Source organism: Passer domesticus, chromosome Z (genome assembly GCF_036417665.1).
Source record: "Passer domesticus isolate bPasDom1 chromosome Z, bPasDom1.hap1, whole genome shotgun sequence".
Taxonomy (NCBI): domain Eukaryota; kingdom Metazoa; phylum Chordata; class Aves; order Passeriformes; family Passeridae; genus Passer; species Passer domesticus.
The window spans coordinates 38,212,595-38,237,344 of record NC_087512.1 but is presented as its reverse complement, the minus strand read 5'-3'; the positions used below and the strand labels follow the sequence as shown (position 1 = coordinate 38,237,344).

The window sequence follows — 24,750 nt, the reverse complement described above, 5'->3', positions numbered from 1 at the left end:
ACACACACACACACACATATCTTAATATCTCCTGGAGCCAGTGATTTCAGCAAATGTTTCAATGGGCCCTGTAACTTTTGAATTCTGATTAGTTCAACTCCCAGCTCCCAGCAGTACTGCTTTACTTAGCATAAATTATTTATTTATTGCCAAGAATTTCAAGGGGATGAGGGATAATTCAGCTTGATAAAAACAACAACTAGCAGAAGGAGACTGAACTTTCCATGTAGTAAGAGGGGGAAATTTCTGTTCATTGCTTTTCAAATGAAAACATACAGAAGGATGACACAACTGGACATGAAAATCCCCCAGCCTCATCCCTAAAATTATTAATAAGTGAATCCGGTTTGTAAAAGCAAGCAATACTAAATATATAATGCTTTATATCAAATAAAGACCTCTCTTAGCATTTGCAGGAGACTGAGTTGTTTTCTGATGTGATTTTTTTTTTTTTTTTAAATCCTGATGTCAGTTTTTGGGACAAAAACCCACTTTTGAGCATCGTGAAGAAAACCATAATGTAACACGAATTTATTGCATACTGTAAAAACTATCTCATGAGGCCAACAGATTCTCTCCTCTCCTTTTCCCAAGCAGAAAAAGCAGAACTGAAACTGGGAGGAGGGGGACTTTAAAATATATTTTCATTCTAATTAACTGTAAAAAGCTGATTGCATTAAGGAAAGAAAATATCTACCCAGAAGTCTTTATTGTTCAGTTTTACTGAGGCATCAGAATGTGGCTTTTGCTAGTGGCACCATTTTAACCTGCTGTTGATGTGTACAAAAAACAAACAGACAAAACCAAAACAAAATTGAAACACAAGCATTTACACAAATTTTATTTGATAATAAGGTAGGTTTGATGCAAATTTCAGAGCACAGAAGGGGTTGAAATTTGTAATTGATATATACGTGCTAAGGTGGTTAGTGTGCTCCTGCTCACTGCAGACCATGTATTGAGCCAGGGTGCACTTGCCAACTCCTCCTAGATGGTTTCTTGACACATTTCTACCTCTGCCATTCCTGTGCAGCATTAGCAGGGGATTGGTTTGGTCATCTGTACAGGCTAGCCACTCTCAGATAATCGCTTCCAAATGTATCACCAGTGGTGAATCAGCAGGAAGCTGTGTAGGAGGCTGCTCATTACACCTGGGGACTGCTCTCACCTACTCACCTGTTTAGACATATTCTACAGCACCTGCAAGTTGACAAGTACTTCAGCCACTGCAGAAGAATTGTAGTCCCTTGAAGACAATAACTATTGGAGGCTAATGCTGCCATAACAATCCTATCTTCACTTTTAATCAATAGAAACCAGATCAACGTTATTAGCTGCACTGTGATGGATTTCAAATCTGTTTACGTAACTTCTGTCCTGAGATCGAACAGACAGGGTCAAGGAGAGCTCCCAAGGCAGAAAGTCAGCAATAACTAGGAAAATGAAATAGTTAAAGGAAAATAGTTTTTGACAGCTGTGGCATTAGGATTGAAGAGAATAAATCATATTTATTCTCCTTCCACTCCTCTTCTGTGATTCCCTTCCGTCCTGCACCCCTTTCCCAAAATGCTTACAGCTCTCCAGAGATTGCATTAAACAGAGTTAATGGAGTAACCGGTGGAAGAACCCAGAGCAAATACTGCCATCAAGTGTCCAACCGACCTGTTAGCAGTGTAGACTTCCATCTACATCTGCGCATGGAGATGAGAGTGTTAACTCACGGCAGCCATTGGTGGTGGATGTTCATATACAATTCTCTCTGGTACAAAGTCAAACGGTTAACAAATCTGAAGGTACAGGTCAATGGAGACCCATCCTCCTGGGGACAACAGAGATACATTAGAGTCTGAAAAGTGTAGCCAGGATGGGAAATAATTCTCCCTGTATCTGGGCTTCTGTAGCTGTACAGCCTACTCTATTTCCTGGAATGCCTCAAAATTGAATTTAACTGTTTTCTCTTGGTTCAGAACTTAGGTGCGATGTCAAGAGCTTCAGGAGAAAGTGCACTTAAGCATGTGGGATCACTGCCACCACCCTCATGGGCTGCCATTAAAGCGTGTGTCTTAGGCAATGCATTGACCACAGTGCAACAGCACCCTACAATATCCAAAAGGACCTACCAGTCCACAGGACACCCCCAGGGCACTGCCCACCCAAAGGCAGAAACCAGCTACTGGGTCTTATTCCTTCTTCCCTCCTATTTACTTGGGCGGTCAGACCACACTGCCCCTCTGACTCACTGGCAAGAAACTCTTTCCCCCTCTTTATCTTTTGATCTTACTGCTTAATTTCAACAAAATCTAACTGAATGTATGTAGTTTTTGAAAATTGGTGATCTCCAGTGAAAAAGAGAAACCCTAGCTGAGTTTTATTCTTATTAATCTTGTGAGATGGCTGATTCATAAAAATGGCAGGGAATAGATACATTCTCATTAAAAATATTTATACTTCAATTTTGCACTGTTTATTATTTTAAGCAGGTAATGTACAAAGAGTTCTTTGTAGTCATCAAAAAACAAGTGTGTCCTCTGATGATGTTAATTTTCACTGTGTAACTTACTATATGAACGATAAATAAAATTTTTAACGGTAAATAAAAGTTTTAAGGGAATTGTGTTTAAACAACAATAATCAGTACAAAAAGCAGAAGCAGGAAAGTTTTCTTGTTAAACTTTCTTCAGAGAGGCTTGAAGGAGACTGATGGTGAACAGAAATTGTGCAGCTTCTTGAAGATTAGGATGCACCAGGGCAGCGTCCAGGAAGTTGAAAAGCAGAGAAAGAGATTAAAGAAATGGTGAAATTTAAGGATTAGGAAAGCCAACTGAATTTTTAATGAATTTACAATAAATAAAGATGTAGATTAAAGCAGAAATATGACTACATGGAACAACCAAAGTAAAAACATAGAAGAGATTAAATAGAATGCATAGCTTCAATATTACATGTGGCATAAAGGTGAAGACTAAAACCCTGAAACTGACATAGGAAGGTAATCAGATAATCAATGTCTCTAAATGGAATCCAAGATTCTTAATAAGAATATCATTTTATAGGCAGCAGTGGGTTAATTATTCTGTGTGTATTCATTACCAGTAAGACAGCAATTAGTACTACTGGCCATAGTTGAGCTTTGGGATCCTTATATTGACAAAGAGAGGAAATTCTTACTTAGGAAGACTAGATATAAACAAGGAGTTATTTAATGTAAGTGTTGAAAAAAGGAATATTACAGTTAATCCAAGTAGTATAGATACCACATCAAAAGAGAAAGTGGGATTTCAGTGTCACCAGAGGATGTGGGCAGGGACTTGGCTGTTCCTGTGTTTCCACAAAGGATCTGGGATGACCTCTCCCTTTGGGAGTTCTCACAAGCAGCAAGGGAACCTAGCTTGACTTGACTCTTTCAAGTTAAACTTTGACTCTTGGCTGGAAAACGGATATGAATGTACACTAAAGAATGCATCTGTCAGTATGCATGGACCAGATACTTCTTTTACATTATTTTGTCAGGGAATCAGGGTATATATATGAATAATCACGTACCAGAAACAGGAAGAATAATGCTTACATTCACTATTCAGACCTGAAAGACAGCTCAAAAGACCAGTGCTTGCTAACGCTGTCACTTTAGAATAAACAGAGACTTCCTGCTCTGACAGTCTCTGGTGTGTGGCCTATCTGGAGAACCCCACACATATATTGTATTTCTGCTACCAAGAAATGTTACTCCTCTGCTTAAAATTGCATAATTTATTAGAGCTTGTTTCCTCTTTCCAAGAAAGAAAGGGGTCAGGAAGTGCACCTGACCTTTCATAGTTCTACGCATCAATCACTACGAGGATTGTAATATGATTCCCACACAGTGTGGTTTGGTGCTGCCTAACAATTAATCTTATATAATACAGCTGGTGCAAGACAACTCTGCAAGGCAATTTGCTTCCAGTGGAATTTTCGAATGTACTTTAAAGCACTTGAGTGTAATACTTTGTAAAATGAATAATCCATCACAAATAATTAGAGCTGTCCTTAGAGGACTTGGCTACTCAGTCAGAAACAGATGTGTTGTGTTTATGTTACTGCTTATGCATAGCCTGAAGAGTCAGTTTTTCTGAGAGGGTCTGACTTCGATGGCAGTTAGCAGCTCCAGAGGGTGTCAATGGACAGCCTGTTTAATGTGAAAGAAATCCACAAAAGAAGGCAAGGATCAAAAAAGAAGTAGCAAGTACTTTTTCAGTGGTTAAAGCGACATGTGACCAGCCATTTACTTTTCTTTTTCCCTTGTGCTATTCACTATTCAACTGGCAATTGCTAGTTTTCTGCAACACAATATCTTTTTTCTCATTACGCTCCACCCGGTTCCATAATTAACTAGAACATCTTGCCCTCAGGTTGCAATTCCTTCCTGCATTTAAACTAATTATGTACTTTTTAGTCCAATGGTAAACAAATCATTTTCTCCTTCACTACTTTTAAGCTAGGTTTGTCTCTTCGTACATTCTGAATATGCCTGACTCACTCTGCTGTCTTGTGTTTGAGTACTCAACAAAGATTTGGAAATGGATCCTGGAAGGATTAGAGTTTGACTTTCTTCATGGTACACTCTTGCCTACTTTTTAAAAAGGTCTAAATTATTCACTAGTAACATTCAAGGATCTCATAGACCTATTCAGGACAAAACACGTGGGATTTAAAGACGTGGAGAAATTGCAACCTGTATGAGGTCTGCCAATATTCAAAGGAACTATATGGGGAATAAGAAAACTAAAGTGAACAGAATTCTGTGTAGAAGCTTTGTGCATTTGTATCACCAAATTTCACAAATTTTTTAGTTCAAGCTAGATAAACAAGCTAGTGTCATCAATCTTTGGATCTAGGTCACACAAATCTGCTAGACAGCACTCTGTTGTTGAAAAATCTGGAAGAAAAATTACACTTGTGATAGGGTCAAATGAGATAGATTACTTTTTTTCTGTCAGCAACATAATGAAAAAAATGTATTTAGGTTACGCTGTGTCAATTTATTAACAGGTTACTCTATCAAGCAGTATATTTTAAAAAATCTCAAAAGGTCATTAGGCCAGAAAATGTTTAGATGAAAATGTACTAATGAACAAGCAGTACATACAGCCTGTAGTACAGAAAAATTATAATAAGCTTTGGATTTTTTTTTTTTTCGCACAGGCAAACGGGAGCTGCAAAAATGAGACTGCAGAAATAGATTTCCCACTAACATTAGTTGCACAAACACAGGATCCACTGGTGAAAGGAGGAATAATTTATGGTACTGGTTGTCCAAATCCACTTAGGCCCTGTTAAACTTTTGCCTTGACAGACAAGATGTAGTTTTGTGTCTCTTGAACCTTAAATGAATTAACTTAAATTTCTTAGTGAGGAGTGGAAGATTGCAACTCCTTATACTAAACCGTGCTTAGAACACATGTTCTTAGGTATAATTCCAGGCTGGTTGTCTTGCAAGATGGGTTCGACTGTTTCCCAGACAAAGCAAACAGCTCAGCGTGTGGGCGAAACGGTCCTGCTGGGATGACACAGGGCACAAACACCTCCAGACTTCAACAGTCAGTAGATTTCAGCTGGAAGAACTGGTCTGGGCAGCTCTGCTGCGACGCTGGGGCAGCCCAGAGGTCTCCGCATTGCTCTCTAAGCCGGGTCCTGCCTGAAAGCCATCAGGATGATAACAGTTTATCTGTGTTAACAGCGGTATGTTAAGAGTACTATTTAGCCACTGTTGACCTCTTCTCTTAACACTTCTCAGCTGTTGCAAAGGCTTGAACTTCTAAATATCCATTAACAATTCAAAAGATCATTTTAAATTGTGCTTCTCCCTCCCCTGGAGGCAGCAATTTTGAAAAATGCCCTGGAGTTCAAAACCATTGCACATGTTGTTCTTGGATGGTGTAATATTTCAGAACCCTGGAATCTATTTTCTATTCTGAAGCATATTTTACTTTGACTTCTGCATCTGGTCAATAAACGCAAAATACACAGATAGGCAAAATATCAAAAGGGTGCTTAATCATATTTAAGTATTTCAACAAGCCAACTTCTTGATATTCAAAGGGTAGGATTCTTTCTTGTAAAAGGTTTTCATGCTTCTATTTCTTTCAAATTGCATTCAGCACTCAAGAAATGACCTTTAATAGAATCATGCTGGTTGTTCCTATTGCATCAAGCAGAGAGATGCTATATCATCTCTAGTGCACCTAGGGAACCAGTATGAGGGAGAGATTCAGCACAGTAACTTTGAATTCAACCTCATTATCCTTCAAGACTTTATCCTCCATACTGGTCTCATTTTGGAAGATTTGCTCTTGCTGTAGACCTCTGGAATACTAATTCAAAACCTCAGTGTGTGCTTGTGTTGCTTCCAAGTCATCCACTCCACCAAAATGTATGTATGTAATTAAATTAGCATTGTTTAGTGGAAGTGTATGAGTAGTGTATTTGCCATTCTCTCAGAGGAAGTATCAGCATCACACAAGCAAAAAAATGAAACTCGACAAACAGACAGACTAACGAAAAGTTAATGAGTAAGAAATTTGCCCAAAAAGAGCCTGTATTATATAGCATTTATGTCCTTGGATAGGCCTTGTTACCCTTCCTAGATAAAAAGTACTTCTAGTACTAGTACACTAAATTAAAGGTACTCAGAGTAGCATACACCCTCTACCTCCCATTACTTTTTTTGTGTTCTTAAGGAGCCCCTGACGCTAGAGGTGCTGTAAATTAGAGCATAACCCTTAGTTCTTTTATTCCAAAAATAGAACCTTGCTGAACTGCCAGTGTGACCAGTTGATGGTTTTCAAAAAAGGTAAAATAGGGCCATTTGCTGGCAGTTAAGACAGTCTTACAGAGACTTCAAGGTTAAATCTCTCATCAATGCTGTTGCTTTTCAAATCTAAGCAACTTGACTGCAATTGAAGGTACAAGTCTATATAAAAATGCTCAACCTCACTTCCAGCTGGTGGTTCCCGCTCTATAAACTGTGCCATTTTTACAGCAGTGAGTCTTTGTTGTCTGCATAATGAGTGTCTCCACAGGGAACCACACTGAGCACTGTATATTCACAGTAAATCACCTTGGATCCCAATAACAATAAGTGATGTATCATTAAATGTAAGGAATGTAAGTATAGATTTTTTTACTCTCTTTTCATTTCCCAGCCAGTAAGGGTTCCCACTGCCTGGTTTAAGCTCCTGCTTATTATCATCCTCTTGCAGTTCCAAGCTCCAGAAACCCTATTAAGTGTGCAAAGAAAGCAATAATCACACAGAAGAATAAGTTTTGTGTTTTGAGTATAACTTTTCTTGCAGACAGACATCTAAACACTTTCAGAACTTTTAGTCAGGTTTTTTAGCTTTCTGATCTATGGCTGTCCCCTTTTTACTCCTTTTGAAATTCTTTATCATAAGGAAAATATTCATTTGTGCTGCTAGATCTTGAAAATACTACGCTTGAGCTTATACTACACTGGCAGATTATCTCTATTTACTTACACAGAAAACAGTTCAAGTAGGTAAGTAGTGTTGTTTGATTATAACAGCAACAAACAAATACACTACAAGCACTGAAGAAAACAACAAACCACCAACTTCTCAGATTCTTGCCTCACTTTTAAACAAGTAGAAATAGTTTGTGTTAGTTTATACCAAATTGTTTTAAGAAGAACACTCTCTGACCTGTACACACATTTGCAGAGTGAATGCTAGTTACAAAAATTATTTCCTGTGATCTTTTGCACTGATAACCAGTAATGCTTTTGTGGAGAACCAAATCTCTCAAACAGGACTATCAGTCACTATGCAGATGGTGCAGGACTCCACATTGCAAGCGTTGCAATGGCATCTTCACTGGATCAGATCAGACTCTTGAACTGTATAATTGAGATAAATTTTTACAACCCTAATGATCCTGCTATATTAGTACTATAAGCAGGATAACTACCCTAATAAGGGTATAATAAATTCCTATGGGCTAATTTTAAGTACCTACAAAACATTCTGATTATCTTGGCAGTGGACAAAAGACTATTCGACCTGACCTTACTATTCCTACATATTCTGGAACAGTGTCTAGTCGTTATTCAAATTTTCTTATCTATGCACATTTTAGCCCGGAGGAACTCCCAGGATTACTCAGTTCCTCCACCCAGGATACACATTGACACATATCAATGTGCATGTAACACCTATCAACTTGTCTCAGTCTGTTATGGTAGCTGGCAGCACAAAGCTCTGGGAATCCAGCACTTGGAGAGATCCAGTGTCAACTAGGCAGTTGCTTTGAGACAAAGCAAGCTAGGAATTCAGTGAAGTAATTTGTCACAAATGAGTCCACTCTCTCACCTGCACAGAAACAAGCTGGGAAGTTCCCGCGAAGGTACACCCAGAGGCATACCTTTGTATACACAGTCCTTGCACATGCCGCCTACACTACAACTGGTATCACAGAAATAATTTTAATTTCTTCCTTCTACCATTATTATAAATTGATTTCCCAAAGGGGTTGGTCATACCTGCCTTTGCAGGAAGTGCAACAAGTGATTATACCTGTAATTCACTTTGCACCTCAGAGGTCTAGTTTTCACAACAGGAGTGATTGGCTGTCTGGTTGACTCACTATAGAGTCAACTGATACATTGCATCCCACTGGGATGGGAATTTTGCAGAAAGTAAAATTATTACAACGTAAAAATAAACACGTGCCCAGAATTCCTTTTTTTTTTTTTTTTTAACTTTACACAGGTATTTTCCACAAGGTCAAACACAATAGCCCTCAAATCCCTTGACTTTCCTTTGAGAAGTCTTTCCCCCCAAATTCATTGCTTTTGTTAAACATGCCCTTCTTTTGCCATGTTTCCATCCTGTGAAAGGGCAACTTTAGTTCAACTGTGAAGTATGCAAATGTTTCATTTCTACTGTCACAGAAAAACGAGGAAGTGGGAAAAAAAAAACAACTAGAGAAACAAGGAAGACAGTAAGTCTGCTCAAATTCATACCGATTTTAAAAGATCGCAGATGGAGAGCTGCAAGACAGAGTAAGAGCTGGACATTTATTGGGCAGTGACTAATAGGAATCAAAAACTGAACTCAGAGCAGAACCTGGGAGAAATGGAGGCAACATCTGGCCACTCAGCCCCCTCATTTACAGTCACTTTGTACAAATATAAACTATTTTTAAAAATGGAGATCCAGGGGTTTGTGTCCACATCTCATCAAACTTGACACCATTTTGATTTTTTAAACTGTTTTTATCTTACTAAGAGCTTTTCACTGTCTGCTTTTCCCTTAAAAATGTAAGAGCAGTACCTGAGAATTTGGAGAGGAAATTCCCTTTTCATAAAAAGAAGTCCCAAAGTCACATTCTCCAAGAAAAGTTTATGTTGAGGGACAATATTACACACATAAAATATTGTGTTTCCTTTCCCCAAGACAGTACTTTGTTCCCTTCACCCTTTGTTCTCAAAATGATGTGGAGGTTATAGTTTATCTTTGACACTAGTATGATAATATTTCTAAAAATGAATTAGCCATACTGCAAACACCTGAAGCTTGTAGGTTATAGACATTAACAAAAAAAAAAATCTTTCTGGCCCATGTTTTTTCAAATATGGAGGGTACCTTTTTCACTCAGAGAAGTCAGAAGAGGGATAAGCGGGACTGGCCAGATAAATGGTAGGATATATACCAAAATGTAACCACTTGCCAACCATTTGTTAATGGTAACCATAGTCCTTTTCATTCACCTTTCCTCTGAGGTGCAGTTTATTCAGGACATGTATGAAAAATTGGGATTTGATTATCTCAATGCTTTTGAAATTTTAACAAAAATTCTTGAAATCACAGCTGAATAATATTAACAAAACTACACATAATTATTAGGATAAATTAAGAATGTAAAAATTATTAATTTTTTAACTTTGCAGGTTCTAACGATGAAGTTGCTTCTCACAGTTCAGCAATCAAAAAAACCCAAGATGACTTTACTCTTTTTTAGATGCCTTACTCATTTCTTCATACTCCAGCTCATCTTCTCTATGCACTTAGCAAATGATTAAGAATCATGTTCCTATATATTTGTCTGCTGTGTGTACAGTAAGCTGTGCTGTTGGTCAATATTTTTATACTACCCAAAAAACCTTTCTGGCTTTCACTAGTCTGTGTGCCAATTTCAGAGCATGCTGAGCATTGCTGTGCTGTTACTTGAAGAACAAAGAGGTTCTGAATGCTTTGCCATGTGACTAGGATTTCATGGCAGTTATATAGCAGTGGGAAGATTTCATTTGCTAACAAAATATTCTATTTACTTGACACAGTATTCCCTTTCTTTGCCACTCAGATCTCTAAGCAAAAAGCTCAGCTGAAAGCCTCTCCTACTAACAGGATCTCTTTTTCCTTCACCTGTGTTAGAATACAAGGAAAAACACTCTGAAGGTGTGATAACATACTCTTCCTTAAAAATTTTATGAGGAATGAGAGAAACCACCTTTCTCATGTTTTGAGGAAAGGATTCAAGAAAAGAGTTGGTTATATTCAAACCTTTTTATATAACATTAATTACAAAAGTTTATTCATTTTCTATGTTTTGGTCATAGGTATGATGAAATAACAGTAGTTCACTGTGTCAGCTCTACATAATATTGTAAAAATACCCAACACATTAACATTAAATTTTCTTTAGTCTGTATATGAAAAGTAGTTTCTGTTTTTCCAGACTGATGTTTTAATACAATAAAATGTTTTTCTTCCCTAGTTTTTCAGGCCTGCTAACTGAAAAAACAGCATTCTTTCAATAAATTCATAAACTTCCACCCTTTAAAATGGAAGTGAGAAGCACCCAGGAAAATTATTCCTTCAAATGCAAATAAACTTCCTCCATGTATTTTTCACACTAAGAAAAATATAAATCTCATTCTTATGTGAAATTCAGTGAGACAATTAGGCCTTTTGGTTGGTGTTCCTTAAATAAGACAAAGAGATTCCAGAGTTTACACACAAATAGTGGGATGGAACACAAAGTTTCTTATCACTATTCTTTGGAAACAGCTCTAACATAATAGTAAATTATTTCTCTGCTATTAGTCAGTAGAATTTTGGCAACTCATATTTGTTTCAGCCTAGCAATTAATCTATTCTTGTATAAACACACTAAAATTTAAGAATGTGTGTCTTTAATGCTTTCTTGAAGCCAAAAGAATCACATAAGAGGAAAACAGGCATCCAGTTATCAGTTTGTAATCAATTGAAATGGTGGTATGCAATATTCTTCAGACATATAACGTCTTGATATTAAAAAATGTATCTTCAAGTAAGTATTTAAACTAACCAGAAATAGGAAGGGTTTGCTGTAAATCAAACATTAAATATAATTCTGACTGATCATGTAAAAAAATATCAGTGAGTTACCTAATTTTCTTTAAATATATGGTCCTCTGTCCACCAAAAAATAACAATATTTCATAGTTTTTTTAGTGAGTTCAGGATTTTTCTTGGAGGTGTGGGTATTTTTGTTTTAAATATCCTGTGAGTTATCGAACATAAAATTCAAAGGACGAAACCAGAAACCACACTGAAATTATTGAGTCAGTGTTATTCTGAGACTTTTTTAAATGAGAAAAAACTGTTTCAAAAATTATCTAATGGGTTATCTAATGGGCATGAGGAACTGTCTTGTAACTGTTAGGAGGGTAGACCTTTCTTCCATCTATACAAATGCAAATTACGGATTTTAAGATTGCATAGACTGGATTTGAAAATTATTCATTTAATTGTTTCCTCTACCTTCTTGTGATAAAAGCATGTTCAAACTTGAAAGGGGGAAAGAAGGAAGAAAGGAAGGGAAAGGAGCTGAGGTATGCAGAAATCAGCAGGCAATTGTATAAAAACTTGTTAAAGATATTTGCAGTTATTTCTTGCTGAAGATTGTTCAGAAAGAAGTAATTAGTCAGAAAATGTCCTCTACTCACAGGGCAAATATAATTACCAATAAACAAGTTAATTCCAAAACCTGGGTCTCTAAAATATTTTGAACACTGCAAAGCTAAAAATCATTAAAAACCATGCCAAACCTGGCCAAAAAAAAACCCAGCTAGTCCTCCTTTTTGAGCAATAGTTATAGTATTCAGAAAGCACATATTGCAACAGTATGATTTATAATACTGTAAAACAGTTGAAAGATTACTCAGAAAGATGCATCATCTTATTTTTCATGTAATAGTTCATTATTTTGAATAATATATTCAGTCATGCCAATCCATTCTGGTTTCATACGTAGAATAGGGCATAGTTTTTTGCTTTTCACAAGGTGAGGCATGACTCATGACATTTTCCATCTGCATGTAAAAAGTTATGAATGTCGGCAGCTAATGAATTCATAAATATATTTTGCTGTATTACCAAGAAACAGAACACTGTCATTTTTGTTGTTCTTAATGGCAAAATTTTTATTCACACAAATCCCGTCTGACATTGGTGTCTGTAATAGTGCTAGTGTTTTCAGGACTTATACAGAACAAGCTGTATATACAAAGTCCATAGTCAACAAAAAACATGGGTAAGAGGTCCAATTGATAGTTTTAAGAACATCTATTTTCAATACTGCAAATAGCAAGCCTGAAAAGTATCATAAATACTCTTCAGTTAAAGGTGAGTAATCTGTGGATAGATAACCAAAAGACTCTGTGCCATGAAATACATGATGCCAACTGAAAGTGGCTTTACCAGCACTTGTCAGCATTTTGAGCATTGTTCACATTCTTGTTTTGTCTCCTGCTAGGTGAAATCCCCAGCTACTATGAAAATAAAGGTACCATAATATCACAAAAATAATTACTTGAGAATACCCCTTAAAAAAGGACAAAAAAATTGTTGGCCTCTCAAAATCTGGACGTGGAAGTTTTCATCACATGCAAGTGAGGAAAGACAGAAGTCATATAAGTATACACATTTACCTTTAGGACCACCCAGAGATATACTGTGTAAAATATGTTTCCTGAGCCTGCAGGTATCCTCCATCATTGTCCCTGAAGGCCGTTTTCCATGCTGGCCAAAAGGGGCTGTGCTAGCAGAGCGAGAAGGTGGAGCTAAGTGGGAGTAAGAGTAACTTGAGAAGGCCTCCAGCTAACTTGACTTCAAGTGATGTCGGTCCTGTGGATGGATTAACCAGGTGCTGGCTGATTCTGCCCTGTGCTGCAAGTAGCTTCCTACATTCCAACATTCACCCAAAACCTCCATACCAGGCACATGGAGCTGACAGAGACCAACCGTGATCGCTCAGGAGTGCACAATTTGGCCTTCCAGGTAAGTGTGGTTTCCTTCGGTTTCTGGGGAAGAGGAAGGAGTTAAAAACATTGACCAATGTTGAATTCAGACCCTGAACAAAGAAAAAACATTTTCTGCACTCTGCCTGCAGGTATTTTACAACATTCTACGTGCTGATTCCCTGCCAAAGTACACGGCTCTTGTGAAAAAAAAAGTTGAGCACAATTGACTTATTCAGGAGTTTGCTCTACTCAGTGGTATACAGCTAGCTTTGAAAAGTGCCCTGACTCGGTAATATTTCATAGGCTGGTGGATCTCACAACTGGCTCCCATCTGCTGTATCAGTTGCTGGTTATTCCTGAGGATAGGTCATATACAGTTCTGTTGAAGACAAGTGTCAGCATTATGCAGCAGACACATAACTCATCATAGCAATGTATTTCAATGTGAGAAAAATTATAAAGTATTAATGTAATCATAGTGGGGCATAGCATTCTTCCATGCATAAAGTAAGCACAATTTTCTTTGCTCTCAAGAGGAGTGCGAAGAGAAGATAAGGAACCAACCCAGAAGGTTTTACATTTTCTAGGCGTAAAGTAATATTAACAGCCGTTTAAAAAACGCAGATTTCATAAGCGGAAGCACAAACCCCCGTAAACAAATACCACCAAAAAACCCCAAAAAAACAAAAACCCAAAATATTCAGTTGTTGTTTCCCAGTACCCAGCATCGCTGTGCTTTCACTGGAATTAGAGCAGACACAAACAGAAACTTGCGAACCCGCAGCCGGGCTGGCTCACTGTACTTGTTGATAAAAGTAGAATAAGTCGGGAAGAGACAGTAGCTGTGAAATATTCTGAAGAGGGGTACATTAACAAAGCAGCTCCTTGCTTTCCTTTGCAGTCTTCGATCCTTATGCTGCTCTTGATCTCAGATAGCAGGAAGTGGCTAGATGATGTGGGTATCTGCCGACACTATCCAAATAACACAGAAGGGTCTTTGTAGATGCTGTGAACTGTAGAAACATGTGGACTATTACATAACATCACCGACATTCAACCGCTCTGTATATTTATTCATTGCGCTATATGGACAGAGAAGTCCGTCAGGGAATATTTACGGGAGGTAGACAAAAGAGTTAACTCTTAAAACATGATAGCCCAGTGGTTAGGCTGAGTAATCAGAGCGCCCTCAACTCATCTGTGCTTCGGAGCAGATGGATAAGCAATTTGAACTTGTGTCTCCGTCAGCTCAAATGAGCGAGATAAGAGGTTTTATCCCGTGTTTTCACACAAAATATGTAACTAAGCTAGTTTCATCAGCTTCCTAAATCTGTGCTTACAAACTCAAAAAGGAGAGGAGTCCCTAGCTTCAAAAACTCGGTGTTGAACTCTCTTAAATGGCATAAACTGAAAATCACCTTTTTCCTCAGGGATCTGTGTTGCGCAGTGTAGTAATCCGGGTTAACCCTCTGCCTTACGCAGGTAGCTTACCCGGGCCATTTTTATTTACGTTTACGCTGTCTTATCTCTGTTTCAATATGTAAATCACTGCCTAGGACAAATAAGACACAGAAGGAAATAGGTAAAATTCTGTATATAAACAAATCACAATAAAAGCCGCTGAAAAGTAAACAGTCTCATCATGTCCCACTATTTATTGTGTTTAAAGCTTTTCTTGTACAAAGAGTGAATACTTTAATTCCTCCAAAATAAATTTGTCTTAATGTATTAAGCAATGAGTATCTTACCTAAACAACAGAATACAAAAGTGTTCTGGAAAAGGTGTAATTTAAACCAATTTAACTATCCATGTAGGTACCATTTTAAGTATCCATCAGTACCTTCAGATGCGCCTGAACCACTTAATGATCAATGCACATAGGGATAAAATAAGAGACGGACAATGTAAATCTGACTTAGGTAATTTGTAAAGTACCTAAGTTCGTAAAACAGCTCTCAATGTAATACAAATCAGCTCAATGCTAAGAAGGGATCGATGAAGGACCTTTATCAAGTCAAGAATGAGAAGCATTGTGCTTTCTGTTGCAAAGGGACGCTGACAGGATGAAGTTGTAGTATAGAGTAGTCTGCTTTTTGATTGTCACACAAATGGTCAAAGGGCGATAACTATGACCTCTTCTCAAATTCTCGGTTGCTATTGATATGTAAACACACACATCCGTTTGTACTGTGGTAGGATTTTCACTGCATTACCATTTTCAGTGGTAGTGTAGTACACCCTCTTTTAACAAATGTTAACTTTCAGATTGGATTGTATCCATGCAGCATGAAGTTATATTAATACCATTAATTGCATTTTTTTTAAATGCCTGTTTCTGCAAAGTATCAGCTACTTCATTTCTGTACTATGCATTTTCCACTTGAGCATAGCGTTGAAATTGTAGGTCCTGCATTATTACCTTGTGATAATACCAGTAGCTGGGAAACCCAGAAGAAACTTTCCCCCTTATTAACAGCTCAAAATGGTCTCAAAAGACAGCAGACAATAAACCCCAAACGTAGACCTCTGCTGTTTCTCTCTTTGTCTCTCTCTTTTTGATATTAGGAATATCTCAATTATCAACAGCCATTTGGGTGTAATACAATGAGTGAGTTTTTTCTATAGAAGATAAATAACTTTCTTTACCCATACTGCCAGTCTTCCCTACCATGTTCCTACCCTTCAGTTATAAAGTATTTAACTTAATGAAATCCAATGCAGTTGTTAAGACCTACATGCTAAAGTTACTTGCTTTGGATGCTGCCCTCATAGGTAGAATCAACACATTGCTGCACTGTTTATAATAAGACATTCAGATTGTTAATATTTTTTCCATCTTAAAAATGTCATGTAATTTAAAAACTCAGATTATTATCCTCAATTCAGAAAATTGTCCTGCTAAGTGTACCAGAGTAAACCAGATTGTGTATCTATAGCTACAACAATGTCGTACATAGCGTGTGGAAATGTTACTGTGCCTCTTGCCTTCAAGGTGGTTCAGTCAACCTCTCATACATGTAGTGGCTGGTTGGGGGACCACTACACTTGCCCACAGTTTCCTGCTCAGAAACCCTGTATCACTAACAATAACCCTAAAACTGAGGTTGGATTTACCTAGCTTGTCTTTAGCCCTCATTATAGTGGCAAAATTTTTATCTAATCAGTACTGATGATTCAGATCTCTGATAACATTAAACATCAAGTCACACTCCATAAGGAATTATAAAAGCTGCATCTTAAAAAGAAACATTAGGTGGGATGAATAAACTGCCCTACAGTTAAAAAGCAGCACAGAGGCAAACATAAATACAGTGTTAAGGAAAGATAGCAGCTAATAAATATTTATTGTTCACCGGCCTCCTATTCCTAGTGTTATGATGCATAAACAACCTGTACCTGTTTTTGTAGCAGAGCACAGCATGCTCTTAAGAAGCTGACTTGAGAAAGGATCCCCTTTAAAATTCTGCCTTTTGTTCACAGTGCAAAGGACATTTGTATTGCCATAATGCATGCATCCATTTCATTCAAACAAGCTTAAAACATATCCTAAAAAGTGCAATTTCTGTTTATTGCCATTTTTCACAGCTTCCTAGATACTCTTGTCTGGTTGGTTAATTAAGACTATAGATGTTATTACGAATTTGTATTTCGTGAGCATCACTGTTATGTTTACCCTTGGAAATAGAGGCGGTGTTGCACTGCATTATTTGACCAGATTCAGACAGGAAATTATGTAATCCTTTTCCACATTTTCAAAACTTGCTTTCCAAAGCCATACTTGTTTTTGGTTTGTTTTTTTTTTTTTTTTTTTTTTTTTTTTGTTTTTTTTTTTTTTGTTTTTGGTTGTTTTTTTTTTTAATTAAAAGCCCCTACATTTCAGGATAATAGCCAACTATCCTACCCTGACAACCTAATTTTTTTGAAGAAAACAACAATGTACTCAGAGGTGGGGAGTCTTATTTACAGTCCTTTTCAAAACAGCCCATGAAAATGTAGCCTGCTAAATTTATATCTGGCAGAAGCTTTTTCTTATTTGTTGTTTGTACAACTCATTTGCTGTAGTTTAGTACATGGATAATGAACATTTATCCTTCCTGCCTTGTAGACTGAGTTTTATAATTCGACAAGTATTTATGAGTGCTGTGATTACTAATTTAAAAAAATTCTTCCTCAATATTTAAATGCATTCAAATTCCAGAATCATGGCACTGGCTAACAAAAGATAGTACATTAAGGAAAACCTAGATGAATGGTGTTCAGGGTAGCTGAATATTTAAAGAAAAGCAAGTTTTGAGCTGTAAACCAGATGGTTTCACTTCTGCTGGGAAAATACAATTCTCTTGAGTTGCAACAGAACACGACATTATAACTTGAATTATTTGCTTTTGAAGCTTCTCTTTTGCAGTCGGTTCCTTGAGTATCCTGATTCTAATCTCCAACATAATATACGGACCCACCCGTAAGCAGCTGCCTCAATGTAAAGTTGGCCATCCTATTTTCCTCCCTAGTAACACCATCTACTCCAGAGTGTCTGCTATTGTTAAAAGCACAATAGAAGTTATTAGCCCTTTGCCAAATCCACCCTCCTTCAAAATCAAAGAGGAGATGTCAGGGAAGATAAATTAATGTAGTCGTGCAACAATACTAGGTGAATTAACAGCTCGTCAAGAGGGAACTAAACAAATATTGAAAGAGCATACACAGTTGAGACAGCTATGTCCTTGTCATTTAATCAAGTATTTTACGAGAGAGGAGTTCCAAGCTCTTAAGTAAAGCAGTTTGTGAAAGCAGAAACGCGGCTTCAAAACACTTTGCATATTACAAGCATTCGAAATAGATGGACCAATTCCGTAATGCTTTAACTGTGCACTAAAGCAAAGAGAATTTTCCCATCGAAGCTTCTCTGTGAACTTCCTGGTCTCTCATGTCACCTGGAGGTCGAGTAGGTTCAGAAGTGACGTTATCTGCTGCTGTACTGGCCTGTGCTCATAACAGCATTGTGCTATTGTAGTTCCTAAGGCTTTAATTCCCATTTTCTCTAGCGCTGTTTTCTTCTCCAGACATTTACAGGGAGCTGAAAAGGATACTGAGTAAATGAGGTAGAGGTTTTCTGCTTGTGCTGAGTTGCTTACATATAGCAATCAGCAACAGTAGGTAACAAGCACAGACCAACATGTCACTTGAATATTTCTGTTCTTATCAGAAATTAATTTTTTTTTCTTCAAGCAGTAGGGTTAAATAATGTGTTTTCACTAAACAAAAAAAAAATTCTATAAAGGGGAGAATGAAGACACAGTTCTTAAAAAAAATCAGCTGTGAAATAAGAAAATTACTCAGCTTCATGGCAATAATTTAAAGACTGTTCAAGTCAACAGAAATCTTACTAGAGTAAACTTGTTATCAATAGTAATTAACCAGTTTCTGCTGAATCAGTAAGAATCCAGAAATGTTATATGATCAGTTGAAATAGCAACTTTTTTAATTCACAGAGAAGGACATAAATCTATCAATCTGCAGCATGGGCTGCTGAATTCAAGCAATTGTGCACTGCTCTTAGTGGTTTTGTTACCACTCATACATTACTCATACATTCATATATTTTAATTCTATAAATGAAACTTCTTATGCAATTATTGCACTTGAGCAGTGGGTTCACCAAAGTGACTTCTAAAGGTGTCTTCCAACATAGATTCTTTACTTGTGTATTTCATGAACAGCAACTTGCATGCTTACTGGTTTTCACACATTTACTGAAAAAATTCTAGGAAATCTTTGCTTTTTCTTCCTCAGCAACAAGTATGGAAATCTTCAGACACACCGTTGTCAGGAGTGTGTGGGTGTGTGTACATGTGAATTACAGAACTATAGTGCTTTGATTTTGCTATGCTGTCCTGTGTAGTATTTTTAATATATCTCAATGCTACAGTTAATCTCTACTTATTGTGATTTTTTTTAAATTGTATGGAATGTTCAGTAGTTGTGTTTGTTGCTGGCTGCAGGGGCAGCTACAGCAAACCCCTATGATGGTATGGTTAGGAGAAAAACAAGTGACAAGGGTATCTGAAGCAGAAATACCTGTCTTAAGGGAAGGAAAAGAGACATCAGTTTCCTCACTTCTAGGTGAAGAGTATCAAGGCCACAGCACTTGAATAAACAGCCTCTTGTGACTCTCTCTTCTCCGAGACACAAAAAGTTACAAAAACACTTTGAGTGAAACTGATTTCTTGTGAAGGCAAAGTATCTTTAAGGAAAAGTGTGACTAAGCATTGTTCTAGTTGCTTCTAAGGCCATGTTTCTGCTAAAAGGCAAAATTCAATTTATTTCTAGTAGTACTGCTTATTCCTGTCTTTGGAAATTTTTATTAATTTACTATGATTCAGGTTATTTGTATTGTTCATGTGGAAGTGATTGTTTTCATTGTAAATACTAATTTACTGAGTTTATTACCATGTAAATAATGAGATACAGTATGGTTATTTCACTGGGTTTTACTGCATGAGGTAACTGCTGCCATAAGAAACCACTGAAATACAAAACATTCACAACAATTGCAGATGTAAGTTATCTGAAATTTTGTTTAGGCAGCTTTCTTACAAAGTCAAGAACCAGATGTTCTAGGACCATTAAAAAGATAACTTATCCTTCAAAACACGAAGAAACCAGAAATGTGAGATTCAGGATTTATGAAAAAAAAAAAATAGAATTAATTGGGCTGGTTATGGCTGTCTTCATCTCTCTGATAAAAGGTATACCTCAGAGGATTAATAAGGTAAAGCTAACTCCTCTCTTTACTGACACCCTAAGTGTTTTATTCTTAGAGCAATACAAGTACATGTTCACATTTACTCCATGTGTGTAAGGAGCATAAATACTGGAGCAAAGGTACTAACAACTGAGGAAGGCCCCAGATAGTCCATTTTGCCTTTGGTGAGGAGAAGGCCTGAATTTTTATAAACTTGTTGAACCAGTCCTGAGACAATGAACAGCACAATTCACCATGGGAGACACGTCAGTTTAGTCTAAGAAAACAGCAGATTCACATTAGTTGAGTTCCATTCATGACCAAGGCACCTCTGTACAGTAGTGCAGGGACTTGAACAGCCAAGCTTTGCACACCAAGTTTTGGGGTGCCTGTTGTGGTAAAGCAGCACAAAGAATTGAAGAATCATTTAGATATTTAAAGACCTGTAAGATCATTGGGTTCAATCATTAATCTAGCACAACCATGTTCACTAATTAACTATGTCCCCAAAGTGCCACACTTACAGGTTTTTGGAACACTTCAGGCATGAATCTATCACTTCTCCGGGCAGCCTGTTCAATGCCTGACCACCCTTTCAGTGAAGAAATTTTTCCCAATAATCTAAATCTCTCATAGTGCAACTTGAGGCCGTTTCCTGATACCCATTCACTTGCTTCCCAGGCATCAGATAATAAATCAGTTCTTACTGTACATGAGAAAGGCTTTCAGCTTCTGATTTGAACCAATGTAATTTCTGGTCCTAGAATGACAGTGATGATGGTGTGGATGATACAAATCTGAGAGGCCTTGGAGACAATTCGCAGAGAATCAAGAATTCACAAAATAAGGAAACAGTGCATATTAATCAGGTATGTTTTTTTCTTTTTTTTTTCCTTTCTTTCAAATAACCCTATAAAAGTTAGTAAACCTGGAAGTTAATGTCAGCAATGTATTAGTATATCCAAGACAGATATTCTAACAAAATATGAATATAATTTAAAATGTATAAATGGACAGGAAGTTCCATTCTCAGAAAATATATTAAAGAAAAAAACCTGCATGTGTAGATTCAGAAAAAATGTATTCCAATGTCATAATGGCTTCATACAAGATACAAAAGAGGCATCAGAAATGGTAATCAGAGGGAAGACTGAACAAGGAGTTGCCCTAAAAGCATTTTCTAATAAGAAGGTGAAAAAGAGAGTCTGTAATCATTGGTTTTAGAGATACAATATTTCAGTCAGATGAAGAATTCATATTACTAAATATCTAATAATAAAATAATATTGAATTATTAAGTAAACATCCTAAATAGGGAAAATTTCAGACAAACACAAACTTGAGGCAGCAAGTGCTGTGTAAAACTGACCAGAGAAGAAGAGGGCACAATGCAGATTATTGTAATAATAAACACATTCATTTTGACTTCTTTTGACTGTATGTTTGTTTAAGCCAACATACTGAATATCCAACTATGAAAACCTGAGAGTCGGGTTAAAAAAATCCACAGGTATTTCACCATTGTCAGGTATTATTTCACTCCAGAAATAACTTGCTACTCTAAAAATTGTATTCCGTTGTAATCATATCTACTTGCCAAGTTTGGTAATGGTACTCAAAGAAGCATACAAGAAATACTTGATGCAGTGGGTACTTATTTCTATCTTCTGTTGTTTTCTTGAATATGATCAGAGGCAACAAAGGCATGGTGCAAAGTAATGTGTCTGCTCTCAGAGTTGAATTAATTTCAGATATACAGTGATGGAAAGGATCACTTAGACAGTTCTGTTAAGGACTCCTGGAAACTAGATTGGAATCTGAGATCCTAGGACAAAAAGGTGGTAGATGGTATCTATAGCTTCATCTTCAAGAAAGCTGGCAAAAAGAAAATTGTTAAAACAAAACAAAAAATACTTAAAAAGGGCTTTCAGAACTGATTGAAATGGTAAAAAATTGAAGAAAAGAAGTGACATCTATGAAAGCTTTATTTTTATCAGAGAAACCAATTTCCCACTGAAAAAGTTCATCTGAAAACATTCTGCCACTACTTGGTGCAAGAGCATCAGAGATGTGTATATTCACATCAACAATTTCTCCGGTACACTGTGACAGAAGCATAAGAATTTATTTTGATGGTCTTTACAATATGGACTTAGCAGTGTATCCCTTTGCTTGCAGAAGTCCACATGTTCCACATAGCCCTTACGTAACTCTGAGCAAGGGCCAACACTCTCCACAAGCCAGACCTGGTATCATGTTTGGCCATGAAAAAGAATAAAAGGGGTTTGCATCCATTTTCCAATTTCACAAAAAGTTGTCTTTGATTTCAGATTTTCTCACATTTTAATGTCATTGTAGGACAGCATTTGTGACAAGAGTGACATAGTAATATTCTAAGTATATTAAATACATTGTGAACAATGTGAAAAGATGTAGATTGATGTGTTTGTAATTGACATACTCAAAAGAAAAAATAGCTTATATTTTCAAAACAAAACATATACTTCAGAAATTCAGAGAGCCAGAATTCAGGCTGTGGGTGATCCAGGCACAGCTAGTATGCTCTGGCATGGGGAAAAGAGATAGGAGAGCATGACCTGGCCTAGGCAGTGCAAAAAGTGGTGGCAGTGGGAATGATGGTGGAGATTAAAGCAATATCTGTAGGACATGAGCTTCAGGCTGTGACCAGGAGAGTTGACAGAGTGCCAAAGGGAGTGTAGCTGCCTGCAAATGTGAAAACAGGCACTTCAACCCGGAGGGCTCGGGCTCTCCTGATTTCATAATGGTGGTTAAAAGAATGTGTGAGAAGCACAGGTATGCAACATATCCCAAATTTAATCTCAGGAATAAATTATATTTAGATATTATCACCATTCAGTGTCCTTCAGATAAGAAGCCTATCTTGTACAGCCATTGAGAAGAGTACTGCCAGTTACCAAAAGTAATAGTAACTTCGTAGACATCTTTCAGGTTCACTTTGTTTCACAGTCAAGACCAAAAAGCCAAAGGAATTTAATTTAGTGAGATGCAGTCACACAATGCAACACCCTGCTCCAAAAACTGCAGTCAAGACTCCTGCTGGTCTTATGCTGAGATTTCCCTAGGAGAGTAAACAGCAGCTTCTATGTATATACTCCCCTGGTCTCACCATGTGTTATTTTGCCTTTGAGATCATTAAAGCCTGAAGATACTTGACAGGCTGAGAGAAATGTGGCTGTTCAGATAGGAGAAGAAAAGCTCCAGGATCCCACTGTGGTGTTTCAGCACTTAAAGGGGGCTTACAAAAAATAAGGAAGAGGAACTTTTTATAGGGATGTGTAGTCATAGGACATGGGGGACTGGATTTAAATGGAAAAAGGGTAGGTCTAGATCAGATATCAAGAAGAAATTTTTTACTGTGAGGGTGATGAGACCCTGGACTAATTTGCCCAGAGAAGTTTTGGATGCTTCTGAAGGTGTCCAAAGTCAAACTGGTTGGGGCTTTGAGAAACCTGGTGTATTGTGGGGTGTCCCAGCCCATGGCAGGGGGTTGGAACTCTGATTTTTAATGATCTTTAAGGTCCCTTCTAACCCAGTCCATTCCATGACTCTGTGGTTCAAGTCTCTCCCCAGCAACTAACAGAGCTTTCCAGGGCTTTGGGCAGCACCTGCAGCAGGACAGACAGACAGAATGCAGGGGCCAGGGCAAGGTCTGTGGTGGGCATTGCTTTCCACAGCAGACTGAGGAATTGACTTACCATAAACAAAAGTGACAGAATAACAAAAGGTAAACTCACCTGCAGATTGTCGCTGCTGCAAAAGTGGCTGAGCACTGTGGGCTACTCTTGTGAAGAGGGTAGGACATGTCTGCCAGGCCAGGCCAGGCCAGGACTGTCTGTCATCACCCTGGTCATGGCCAGACACTCCAGGCCGGGCCGCGGGTCACAGTGCTCAAAGGGAGAGGCGTGAGTGCCACACGCAGGTACGCTGCTGTCTTTGAACACAATGGTCGCCTGCCCTGGGCCCTGGCCACTCTGCAGGCCCCACCATGAGCATGGAGGTAAGTTGCCATGGGACAAGCTCCATCCTTGTGCCCCACCGGAGTGGGACGGGGGAAGAGGTGCAGCGTGGGCATGACAGCCCCCAGGGGTGTGCTGAGCAGCTTTGAGAGGCTGTGCCCCTCCTGGCCTTCTCAAGGCTGTCCTCAGACAGGCTGTGGGGCAGCCTGTAGCCACACAAAAGCTTTTACAGTGCCATGCTTATGTGGACTCAGGCAACAATTTTTCTTCAAAATAAAATTCTTGGCTTAGTTAAATTTTTAAAACACTGAGCCTCACCCAGTTTAATCAGTCAGAATATACGAAGGTTCCATCATATTAAAGTTCTGCAAAGAGACAAGCAACAAAACCTGGGGGTGTCTATAGGAGGTGCTGGGCAAGCTGGCTAATTCACAGCTTGTCCTTTTCAACTGTATGCAGTACAGGGCCTCCATCTATGAGGCCCTACCCTCATCAGCTCTGAGTAACACTGGTATAATTCCCCCCTTTATTTCCCTGTTGAAAATGGTGTGGATGGCTTGGGAAAGTCCTCAGCTGGTCTAAATGCTGATCACAGATTTGGTGGCAGGTGGGAGAGCTGGAGACATGAATGCAGTGCAGACAGGAAATTCTAGAGACTGCTTCAGCCAGTTGCCAGTGGTGATGCTTTTTTGCACCTTACCTAAGAAGCATAAACCCCTCTGACAAGCTT

The 24,750-nt window shown here is 37.9% G+C and overlaps 1 protein-coding gene and 1 long non-coding RNA gene across 5 annotated transcripts in view; one reads left to right on the top strand and one right to left on the bottom strand.

Annotated features, from left to right (window-relative positions):
• Positions 1-920: 920 nt before the first annotated feature.
• Positions 921-24,673, bottom strand: LOC135289918 (uncharacterized). 3 transcript variants are annotated; one of them, XR_010352653.1, is made up of 5 exons: positions 23,799-24,672; positions 14,698-14,831; positions 14,001-14,292; positions 12,968-13,339; positions 921-5,674 (listed from the first exon to the last, which is right to left on the bottom strand). It is a non-coding gene; the product is annotated as an uncharacterized LOC135289918 (long non-coding RNA). The 3 variants fall into 3 exon arrangements; XR_010352654.1 differs by having other exon boundaries at positions 14,058-14,292; XR_010352652.1 differs by having other exon boundaries at positions 12,968-14,292; positions 23,799-24,673.
• The window catches only part of SLC28A3 (solute carrier family 28 member 3), a 37,992-nt gene continuing 26,322 nt past the window's right edge, over positions 13,081-24,750 (top strand). Inside the window, exons 1-2 of one of the 2 annotated variants that reach the window (XM_064403785.1) lie at positions 13,081-13,316; positions 20,787-20,891. In XM_064403785.1, the coding sequence (XP_064259855.1) occupies positions 13,260-13,316; positions 20,787-20,891 (162 nt within the window). In that variant the 5' untranslated portion in view covers positions 13,081-13,259. Of the gene's footprint in view, positions 13,317-20,786; positions 20,892-23,905; positions 24,062-24,750 lie in introns of those variants that run through there. The other variant, XM_064403786.1, reaches the window with a different exon arrangement.